The following is a 12,521-nucleotide window of genomic DNA, read 5'->3' on the forward strand; positions in this document are numbered from 1 at the left end:
GTGAAGGGTGCCTTCAAGTAGAAAAAAATTCCAACAAAATTTTGCATCCAACATTTAAATGATATGATGATTTAGTATATTTCATTCTATTTGCCAAATTTGTAATTTTCATTTGTTTCGATGTATTCACCCACCCACAATAGGACTACTTGTTGTTGTGGTTGTTATGGTTGTGTTTTTGACCAAATAAAATCCAATATCAAGAATTTGTAATTTATATGAACAGTGCTGAACCCTGTACAAATACAAAGGCTGTAAAAATATTATCAGCATGGACACACTGTATGAACTGTACCTAATTTGTAATTTTATTTTTGTTACTCCCAGGAAAATTTTGGTTCAGTTATGTAAATGCACTGTAAGTGTTGTGCAACTTTTCAATCAATAAAAAAACAAACAAAAACACCAACTTCCTCATAGAAAGAGAGTGGTAATATGGCGGCTTCTCGGCTTTAGGAGTCGGAAGTGCTCTTGACTATCCAGCTTTTATAATACTGGTCAGGCAATTGTAATGACGCGCATGCTTAGTAGGAATTTTTTAAATAACAGTTTTTTTGATAAACATCTCCAATGTCATAGCTCTCTGACAACGGCTCTACAAAGCATTTTATTGCCGCGTTTCTTCACAAATACGGCGAGCGACAGCACCACCATGGATCTAAGTGGCATGAGGAAAAAGTATAAAGAAGATGTGGAGGTGAGTGTGGGAGCGACGGCCGATCAACAGAAAAAAAAAGTCTCAGAATTAGGTCCAGTCGATTTGCTTGTTGTTATTCTGGGTAAATATAATATCCATACTTGTAAATGGAAGAGCTGCAGCCCTTCTTTCTCTGCCTTCATATGTGATTTTACCCACTACTTTAAATCTTTGAAATGTGTAGATCTGAATACCTTTTTTTTTTCTTTTTTTAAATCGCATTTTGTGTGCTTGTTCCATTCTACCATTGTAGTCCTGATTTTCAATGTGTTTGTTGTTTTGACGTATTCACTTGCTTGTCTTGTAAATTTCAATAAAATTTCATTTATTTTAAAAAAAAAAAAAAAAAAGGTCCGGTGGATTTGCTTTGACTCGGTCGCACATCCGGGCACTTCGGTCTGTGAAGTCACGTGCTTAGCAACACTGGCTGGTGTGACGTAGTGGACAGATTACTTAATACGAGTTGTTTACATTTCGCCACTGTTTTTGTTTATTTGTTTGTGTTTGTTTGTTTTTTAATGCCTGGACAATACGAGGCAGTGGGTTGTACCAACAAAGCGAGAAAGAAAATTAAAATCCATCGATATTAAAAACAAAACATAGAATGCAAAGTTTGGGCAGCATGTCCCTCCTTGGCACAGGCCAGGATTTCATAAAGTATAATGATGACACACCAAGAGGATCATACATCACATCGATCAGTATCTTGCGTTACTTTGGGGGTCCTGGGCAGACCAACAATTCACAATGTGTACATAATGACATAAAATACAAATTACTTTGAAACACATGGTGTATCTATGAAGTAGGAATAAATATCAGGATATTGAACATCTGACCATTGTGTAGGATTGTTTTTCCCTTGTCCATGTGCTGCTGATAATTTGGTTTTATATCACTCCCGGGTGATATCATCAAAATCCTCTGAATAGTTGAAGGCCACACTAAGGCCCCAACAACCGAAATATAACTAAATTCAAACAAATAATTACTTAAATCTGGAATTCAAGAGCAAATACCACTCCCGAATACACAATGTATCTCATCGGTAACGCACGTCGACAGCCCCGTATTGTCATGCCAGCGACTGACTTGACACGGAGGCAAACTGGATGTGACGTTCCTACAACCGAGTAAATAGGTACCTGCAAATGTTGGAATTCTTACTGCTGCACAAGGTGTCCAGAAGTGCGCAAGTTCATGGTCCAGGAGTGAAATTATTGTTCAAATTTCAGAACTTTTTATACATTTAAGAAAAAATTAAATCCCAACCATAAACCATTTAAGATAAAATCATTTGTGAAGTTGCGCGGCAGCTGAGACCAGGGGCAGATCCTGGACTTTGTAAGGGGGTGGGTGTGGATCTGAGAATGAATGAGGCACCAATGTAGGCATTTTTGAATTTTTAGGTTCCATTTTCTGTATTTTGGAGCATATTTTACCACAAAATGCACCACATGGAAACATCAGGTTTAGAGCATCGGTCCGACACCAAACGTTTGCAGCACCTTTCCAGAAATGGCAGTCAGTTTTGGAACTGCAAAACATTCCAAGTTGTTTTGGATCAACAGTTGTGTGGAAAAAATAAATATGATAAAATCCTGCATTGTGCTCATATATATATATATATATATATATATATATATATATATATATATATATATATATATATATATATATATATATATATATATATATATATATATATATATATACTACACACCTGGAGCAACGTGGGGAAGGATCTTGCCTAAGGGCTCTGAGTGAATTTCCAGTCTAACTAGGATTTGAACCAAGGATCCTCTGGTCACAAACCCACCTCATTAACCCCTTGACCAATGTATAATTTTAAATGTTGCATCAGACTTGCTTGTTTTTCTCTCCTTAATTTAAACTCTAAGAAAACAATAGGCAGTGATGATTTAAAAAATAGTCACAAAAACAATGTGCATGGCAGAAACTGTTGTAAAAATATTAAAAATATGTGGTTTATTATTTTCTTCACAGTGCTTTGAAGAGAGTCACCTCGTTTCTTTAGACCCAATCAAACAATTTAGCAACTGGTTTGATGAGGCTGCAAAGTGTCCCGAAATTGGAGAGCCAAATGCTATGTGCATTGCGACTGCTACTAAGTGAGTAAGAGGTCCATGTAAAGTGAAATAAAGTAATTTGAGGTTGTTCACATTCTGATATTGGGCTGGCTTCCATCTGTTCAGGGACGGGCGTCCATCGTCTCGTATGGTCCTCCTGAAAGGTTACAGTAACGAAGGCTTCCGTTTCTTCACAAACTACGAGAGCCGAAAAGGGACTGAACTGGTTGGTAAACTGTTTCTCTGTCACTGTCAGGGGTAGAGTTGCATAATTAGGTCCAATAGGAAGGGAAAAGTCTCATAAATCATGACAAGATTCAAAACAGAAAAGTAGAAAATGCAAATAAATGAAAGGATCGAAAATATTGGTAACAATGTTGACTAAAAGTTGTTTAGCAGAATAAACACATCTCTATATTTGCAAAAGTACTCTGTGTATACACTCTAAGAAATAAAATGTTGAATTTAATTTAAAAAGTTAAGGTAAATTTTTCCGCATAACTTTGTCAATTAAGTGCAACACAATATTGGGATTTAAGTAATAATGTTTCATTTGATTTAATTAATGTCACTGACAATGTTGTTTTGCACTTAATTAACAATGTTACATGGAAAAAGTTACCATAATTTTATCAATTAAATTCAACATTTTATGCCTGAAGAGTTTGTTTCATTTCTAAGAGTGTAGTTACTACTAATGTTGTGTGCTGTATGTTACATTGGCCTTACATGATCCGTTTCTGTAAGGTCCCTCATATTTTCGAGTATAAGTTGCATTTTTGAAATAGTCTGGGAGGTCTTGTACTCCAGTTAGACTTGTACGATGAATACTCAGCAATGATTTTACACAAATGCTTTGTCATCTTTCAGTCTGATTGGGTTGGTTTAGCGTAATCTGGACAACAATAGTCAATTTCCTAAGACAAATTCAGTTGGCTTGCCTATAGTGGTAAGTGTCTCCAAATATAACAAAATCCATATGTATCTGTAAAAGAGACCTGGGGCTTCATGTACAAAGCATGTGTATGAACAAAAACCTGGCATGCGTCCGTCTCCATGGCAATGTTCAGATGTATCAAAAGTGAAATGACCGTGGAAATGTGCAGTGCATCACACAAAAATCCTGGCTGGAGTACGCACGTTTCTTCAGCTATTGTTCCACTGTGGACATGTAAAGGTGATGCTGGGAAACTGTTAATACTGTGAAAACAAGAAGTCATCAGAGTGATGTGCATATCAGAGATAAACCTATGAACACTTAACACACCCATGTTTTCGCAGTTATATGGGTGGATATAAAACGATGCGCAAAGTGATGCATAAAATGGCACTAACAGTGGCTGCATTGGCATTGTTAGAGGACCTTGCAAATGGTACAATCCGGCCTGAGTGTGTATTCAGGGAATGCGAGGATTTTCTTGCAAATGACAGTAATTGGCTCATAAACCGATTTACAGTACATTGTCAAGGCCACAGATACTGGAGTTGCGCGCAGGACTGTGGCCGTCCCAGAGTGCAATACGGTGAGGAGCCAGGCGGTTGTCTGTGTCCACACACGTGCTGCCCACGCTGGGCTTCCTGGAAACGGGTGATCCAGCATGAGCTGGCCGATCAGTCAGGATTGTGCCTGTCAACCTTGAGCCGAGCCATGCCAGCCTTGTGGAACGTAATCTTCCGAATGTCATCAGGTACATCACATTCCAACATTAAGGAGCCATTTGCAGCGAGAGCTGGTTTCCATGTGATTGGAGCTATTGGCTGCACACGTGCGCCATGGCTGGCTGCATGCTGTGTAAATAGTGTATTCATGTAATCGATCTGAACGTAAACCAATGTGGCCACATTTGGCATGTGCACATTCAAATGTTATTTATTATTAATATCTTTTTTATTTTTGCTTGATGGTGAGAGCTGCAGAGCTTCTTAACAGGCTTCCTGTCTTCAATATTTCTCAATAAACGTGTGTGTAAGTTGTGAATGTCACACTGTCAGCGGACCTTTTTAAGCTCACAGCATGTCAGCCTCACACACACACACACAGACGTTCCGTCGCACTCACGAATATTTTTCCAGTTTCATGATTAATCCGTTTAACAGTGTACTGAATAATCTATCCCAGTATCTATAGTATAATTTCTTTTCTGTGTTCATGTTGTCTGATGTGATATCGTGGGGAAACCCTGCTCAATGGGCCTATTTACATGCAATTGCATATTTAAATGGGGCGTGGCCAGGGAGGAGTTTGGTTACATGCTCAGTTCCACATTCAGTGGGATGTACAAGTGGAACGTGTGTGGATCCATGCTTACCCACACTTTGATACATCTGAATGTTTTTGTGCTTACGCCAGTTTCAGGGTTTTGCCATTTTTAGTAGGAAATACACTCACTCCACTCCACTCTTTGTACACGATGCCCCTGCTGTGGAGATTTTGGAACCGTCTTATTTAAAATAAAGGAAAGTAGTGTGTTGTTTGTTGTTAGCCAGGTGATTGTGTGTTTTTGTTGAAGGGGGGATTAGCAGAAACTGTTTGAACTTAGTATTAATAGTTTTTGATAAATGAGCTGTTGGTGTTTTCGTCATTCAGTTTTACATTCAGTTAATTAATTTAAACTGAATTAGTTAACTTTATATATCAAATTCTATTCTGTTTTTGTTTGTTAGCTTTATATTCAGTTATTTTTATGTACAGTTTGCTTTATATTTAGTTATTTGATGTTCTGTTGGTGTTCTCATTCAGTTTTACATTCAAATTTAAGATGAATTACTTAACTTTATCTTCAAATTTTGATTGTTAACGTTTCAGATAACTTTATATTCAGTTATTTTTATGTTCAGTTTACTTTATATTCATTATTTGATGTTCCGTTGGTGTTCTCATCATTCAGTTTTACATTCAGGTAATTTAAGATGAATTAGTTACATTTATATTCTATTTTTGTTTGTTAGCTTTATATTCAGTTATTTTTATGTACAGTTTGCTTTATATTTAGTTATTTGATGTTCTGTTGGTTCTCATTCAGTTTTACATTAAAATTTAAGCTGAATTAGTTAAATGTATCTTCAAATTTTGATTGTTAGCATTTCAGATAACTTTATATTTGGTTATTTTTATGTTCAGTTTGATTTATATTAATTATTTGATGTTTCGTTGGTGTTCTCATCATTCAGTTTTACATTCAGGTCATTTAAGATGAATTAGTTACATTTATAGTCTATTTTTGATTGTTAGCTTTCTATTCAGTTATTTTTATGCACAGTTTGCTTTATATTTAGTTATAGTTATGTACAGTTTGCTTTATATTTAGTTATTTGATGTTCTGTTGGCATTCTCATTCAGTTTTACGTTCAGTTAATTTAAGCTAAATTAGTTAACTTTATCGTCAGATTTTGATTGTTAGCTTTTCAGCTAGCTTAATATTCAGTTTTTTGCTTTTTTGTTTTGTTTTGTTTTTTGTTTTTTGCTTTATATTTAGCGATTTGATGTTCCGTTGGTGTTCTCATCGTTCAGTTTTGCATTCAGTTAATTTAAGATGATTAGTTAACTTTATATTCAGATTTTGATTGAGTTAGCCTTTCAGCTGGCTTCATATTCAGTTATTGTTATGTCCAGTTTTGCTTTATATATGGGTCATTTTAGATTTCTTGAATTTGAACTGTTTCTAGAGTCATTTTTATGTAAAATTAACTTTTTAGGAGATTGATATTCAGTTAGTTTAATTTAATTTATATCCATGTCATTTTTGCATTCTCTTACTTTTTGTTAGCTTTAGTTTTGGCTTTTAGATTGAGTTAAGTTTTCAGTTAACTGTAGTTTTCTGTTCATTTCAGTTCACGTTACAGTTGGCTGTATATTGATTTCATAAGCACCGTTAACACTCTTACCTTATAGCAAGAACGTCATGGATTCGGCTACACAAAGCCCATTTCCTTTGTTACTGGAGTTCGTCCCATCGTCAAAACATACATGTTGATCTCATGACGGCAGGATTGGCACCGAATTAAATGTGAACACTGTAACCACACGTAGGTGTCAACTGGTATGGTTCTAGGGTACAGCTGGAAGCACATGCTCCTCAATCTAATGGGATCTGACCACAAATGGTGAACTTTTTAATGAAATGTTCATCATTCCTTTGTCCGCAGGAGAGCAATCCATACGCCTGCCTCTTGTTCTACTGGGAACCTCTCAACAGACAGGTATAAGTTAACCGTCATTCATGCTTTTCAGATTCTGTCTTATTAATAATAATCCAGAACTGGGTTTCTTACACTTTTTGAAATAATGGGATGTAGGTTCGCATTGAGGGGGAAGTGGAGCGGATCCCCTATCAGGAGTCATGTGACTACTTCCACTCCCGACCGAAGAGCAACCAAATTGGAGCAGTTGTGAGCAAACAAAGCAGCCCTATTCCTAACAGAGATGTGAGCATCTACCCTTATGTCATGTACATACAGGACATCTGGAAAGTACTCACAGCAGTTCACTTTTTCTACATTTTGTTATGTTACAGATTTATTCCAACATGGAGTAAATTCAATTAAAAGTGAAACACTGTGACTACTTTCTGAATGCACTGTACCATGTACAACAAATGTGGAATGGTCCAGTTTTATGTTCTTTTAGTTTTATGTTAATTTATTTTTCTTTGTTTTAGTATTTAAGGCAGAAAAATACAGAACTGGAAGAGAAGTACAAGGACACAGAGGTACCAATGCCTGAATGCTGGTAAGTATTCCTTTCTGGTATGAAATTGTACTATATTTTGAGAAATGCTTGTTTGTTTGTTTGTTTTTTGTTTGTTTGTTTGTTTTTTCCACAATTCCTCTCAGGTGCATGGGCAAATTTCTATTTTCTTTTGATCAAGTTTAAGATCATTGGGGTCAGAAGTCAAAATGATGTTAGTGGGTTGTGGAATTGCCTAGGACAGGGGTTTTCAAAGTGTGGGAGAGTGAGCCCCCCTCAGAGAACAAATGAATAGCTGCCCCCCCCCCCGCCCCCACTACACACATACACACAATTTCAAGTATTAAAAGTATTTGTGCATTTTTAAGTAACTGTCTATGCATTTACACATTTTTACAGCCTTTGTAAATATTTTAAACATGTTTTTAAAAACTTTCTATTCTTTCACACATTTTACACCCTTTTTAACCATTTTAAACATGTGTTTTTAAAGAACTTTCTATTCTTCTATTTTTACCTTTTGTCATATTTTATACATTGGGTTTAAAAAAAACATTTAAACATGTCTGTGTTTTTAAATGTCTTTGGCATAACTAACACGTTTTAACATAAATAATATTAATTCAACTTTACAGGGTTGGGTATTGATAAGGTTGTATCTATCAATGCCATTATCGATTCCGCTTATCAATCCAATTCCTTATCGATTCCCTTATCAATACCTCTTATGAATTTTTCTGTGTACTAAAAGTAGACTTTACAGGTTTTCTATGTCAATAACATTTTATTGAGTCTTAAAGTAAATAAATATGAAATTGTTCACTGGATCCTTGATCTCTGGACATAAATAAAAATAAACAAAATCTGTAGTTTTTCTCAAAAGCATTTCCTTTCAGACAATTAATGGCATGAATATCACTCCATACCTCTGAGCTGAGCTCAGCTGGTTGTGCTGCAAGTCAACATCAATGTAATTCATAAAGAATGCAGGACGTCTCATTTTGGTTACTGGGTGGGGGTGGGGGTGTCAAAAGTAAAACAAAAAATATTTTTTTTTTTCCTTACGCTGTGTGTTGGAGAAGCAGCGATAGATAACGGGTTATTGTTTTCACTGGTGTGTATGCGTGCATATGTGTGTGGACAAGATAACACAAAAAAATCTCAACTGTGTTCCTTAAACTTTGGTGGGAATATTAATATCACTTGGATAGATATCTAGAAATTATTACATTTTGGATTAGTTTGGACAAAGGGTAAGATCAAAGAAACATGGTCCATGGTTTTGTATATCTCAGAAATCAAGATGCCTAGATCAATGATCTAAAGCATATATTGATCAACAAAGTATTTGTAATTGATTGGTATGGATTACTTCATAATGAAGCCACACAAAAGTCAAATGATGAAGTCATACATAATTTAAAAATCACCATTTCAGACATACTGTATGTATGTTTATTTGTACATTTATATTGTAGTGTGTAGAACATGTGGGGTACACATCAGCCTTCTGATGCTTGTGGGGCTCCCCCATCCCCCTCCATCACCACCACCACCACCAAACCTGGAATGCGTGCAGGTTGGTTCTGGAATTGCCCTTCTTCTTCTTTGTCTTTCGGCTCTTCACGTTAGGGGTCACCACAGCAGATCATTCGTTTCCATCTCACCCTGTCCTCTGTATCTTCCTCTGTCACACCGACCTCCTGCATGTCCTCCCTCAGCACATCCATAAACCTCCTCTTTGGCCTCCCTCTTCTCCTCCTGCCTGGTGGCTCCATCCTCAGCATCCTTCTCCCTATATACCCCGAGTCCCTCCTCTGCACATGCCCAAACCATCTCAATCTCACCTCTCTGACTTTGTCTCCAAACCATCCCACCTGAGCTGTCCCTCTGATATGTTCATTCGTAATCTTGTCCATTCTCGTCACTCCCAAAGAGAATCTCAACATCTTCAGCTCTGCCACCTCCAGCTCTGCCTCCTGTCTTTTTGTTAGTGCCACCGTCTCTAAACCGTACAACATAGCTGGTCTCACTACTGTCTTGTAAACTTTCCCCTTCACTCTTGCTGATATTCTTCAGTCACAAATCACTCCTTGTTGTGTGGGCCGCCAGAAGAGGAGGTACTGCTGGCCCACCACCAGAGGGCGCCTTGCCTGAAGTGCGGGCTTCAGGCACGAGAGGGCGCTGCCGCCACGGACACAGCCGGGGGTGACAGCTGTCACCCATCTACACTTCATCATACTACTCCATAAAACCCGGACGTCATCTCCACCTCATTGCCGAGATCCACCTGTGAAGGTAATTCTCTGCTAAACTGAAAACACTGACTAACAGTCTGAACTTCTTTGCAGCCGTTTTCCTGTGGTGTTCTGCCTTATCTGTGGGATTGGCGTTTGGTGTGATCAGCGACGGCTTCGCTTCACACCCCAACCAGATAAGTGGTTGACAGGAGCTGCACGTGTGTGTGATTAGAGCAGTACCAGATCCGACAGTCGGGGACAGTGATCACCTGGGAATTCGGGACTTGGCGGCTCCAGTATTCACCAGGTTCAGTGGCGGCGGAAATCGTGTGGTTCCGGCTCTTCTCAGGACAGACGTCTTCTATCCTCGAGCCTGCCCACACGTCACCTTTGTGTATTGACTGCTATCATATTCTGAGATTGTCTGTATAGTCGTTAGTTTATAGTGCACATTCACAACATTAAATTGTTACCTTTTGGCTCATCTATTGACCGTTCATTTGCGCCCCCTGTTGTGGGTCCGTGTCACTACACTTTCCCCAACACTCCTGCCACCTTTCTCCACCCACTCCACCCTGCCTGCACTCTCTTCTTCACCTCTTTACCACATTCTCCATTACTTTGAACAGTTGACCCCAAATATTTATCTACTTTCACCACTTCTACTCCTTGTAACTGCACTATTATAAAGTCAAATTTGTCAAAAGTCAATCATGAAGATCAAGGTCGTGACTTCCTATCAGTTTGTCTGCCTCTCCTCCCATATCCCAGGTCCTTTTGCTGGTTTCTGTCAAATTTGGTTCATGAAGGTTGGTTCTGAAATTGCAATTTTAAAAAAATAATAATAATTCATGTTGGAAAAGGTCAACTTATGGAGTTTTCAACCGGACTTGTACTAAATGTGGTACACACTTAGCTGGTAAATTTGGGTAGAAGTCCATCATTCATGTCAAGGACATTGCAGTCAAATGTCAGATTCCCGTTGACGATAATGTCTTCTTGCTTGCAGGTATTATTGCCTAGTTGGCAGTACAGTGTTAATATATTTTATGGTGGTGTACTGACTGTCATGTCCTCTTTTCCCGTCAGGGGCGGATACATTGTCCAACCGTACTCAATGGAATTCTGGCAGGGTCAGACCAACAGAATTCATGACCGCATTGTATTCAAGAAGCCAAAAAAGGGAGCGGCTGAGCTGGGAGAGTTTCACCACACTGCAGAGGGAGGCTGGTTCTACCAACGACTGTCTCCATGACTACCTGAATAGCTACCTGACGTGACTTTATCATTGACAAATTGTCTTCACAATATTTACTAATAAAAATTAAATCTCTCCAAGACACAATAATTAAATAGGTTTTACAGTTGAATTATTCCAGTTGAGGTATTGATGTTAGCGGTTTGTGCGCAGTTAAAGAAGTGTTGTGTGCAATCTCAGTGTGCTGTACAACTTCTGGTTTTCCTTTTTGGCTTATATTCACAGAAGAGTGAAAGCAAATGACGTGGTATCAAAGTGCCCTGCCTGGTACAAGAGCTCAAAGTCTGTCTGATATTGTCAAATAATGATTGGCAGTGGAACTGATTATCCAGTAGTTGTTATCGTTGTGGAAAAAGGAAGCTTTGTCAGCAGAAATGAAAGAGCAGTCTTCTCCAACCTCAATGGTTTGTTGTTCAGTTGAAACAACATAAATGGCAACTGATTCCTTGTATTAACTAGTGACACTCTTGTGAATGCCTTGGTCTCTGTATATATAACAACTTATCATATACCTATAAATGATACGCCAATATGATTGGATAAAACACTAAAGAATAAATAGCAATACACCCTTTTCGCGGACGGGTAATATTTTTCATACCACCCAAGTAATCAGCCAATCCGGACAGCGGAGCGGCGCCACGACGAAGATGAAGGCGCGGTCAGAGGAACTGTGAAATACTGGTGAGTCACTATTAATAATTTCTTACGTGTCCAACCTCGTAGGTTGATCATTAAAATTAAATTAGTTCTAAAAGCCATAATTATTTATAGGAAAACGTTATTTTTTTTCTACTAAGGTTTGAACTTTGAGTGTTTACACAGGAGAGAAAAGTGAGAAAATGTTAATGCCTGTTTGATAAAAGTGTATAAAGTGTGTAGTGAGGGGTTTTACAGCCTTAAAACATCTATAATAATTGTAACAAATAACGCTGACTACTTCGCGAATTTCGCCTATCGCGGGTTATTTTTAGAACGTAACTCCTGCGATAAATGAGGGACCACTGTATATGATAAAATCGTTATCAAGTTGTTCACCAATGAATATGGCTTTTTACACCCTTCAGAAAACCATACAACATTTATCATTTATAGGTATATGATCAAATCGTTATCAAGTTGTTTTACCAGTGAATATGGCTTTATACACCCTTCAGAAAACCATACAACATTTATCGTTTATAGGTATAGGCCTTCGGCCTCAGGGTGTATGGTTTTCTTCAGGGTGTATAAAGCCATATTCATTGGTGAACAACTTGATAACTGATAATACCAAGAATTAGAGTTTAACGTGTCAGGTACATTAAGCCTGTGGATGGGAAGAAGTAATTTGAATTTGGTTAGGATTGGTCAATGATCCAAGGTCAGAAGTCAATATAAGATTTTTAAACGCCATGTTAATATATACGAAAATGACCAATTTTATGGAAATTATTTCAGATATTTTATTTTTAGTGGACTTGACTGTTTAAAAACTGATAGTATTTTCTTTACACGCCCTATACTTTGACATAAGGGTCGTATCACTGTGTTCTTGGCACATTTTATC

General features: G+C 37.7%; 1 protein-coding gene across 1 annotated transcript; it reads left to right on the top strand.

The window, feature by feature from the left end:
* Nucleotides 1-469: 469 nt before the first annotated feature.
* Nucleotides 470-11,333, top strand: pnpo (pyridoxamine 5'-phosphate oxidase). The gene is made up of 7 exons (XM_034193553.1): nt 470-697; nt 2,705-2,829; nt 2,914-3,013; nt 6,934-6,987; nt 7,084-7,212; nt 7,446-7,516; nt 10,804-11,333. The coding sequence occupies exons 1-7, from the start codon at nt 512-514 to the stop codon at nt 10,967-10,969; spliced, it is 831 nt and encodes a 276-aa protein (XP_034049444.1). The 5' UTR covers nt 470-511; the 3' UTR covers nt 10,970-11,333.
* Nucleotides 11,334-12,521: the final 1,188 nt, after the last annotated feature.

The sequence above is a fragment of the Thalassophryne amazonica genome, chromosome 18, assembly GCF_902500255.1.
Source record: "Thalassophryne amazonica chromosome 18, fThaAma1.1, whole genome shotgun sequence".
Taxonomy (NCBI): domain Eukaryota; kingdom Metazoa; phylum Chordata; class Actinopteri; order Batrachoidiformes; family Batrachoididae; genus Thalassophryne; species Thalassophryne amazonica.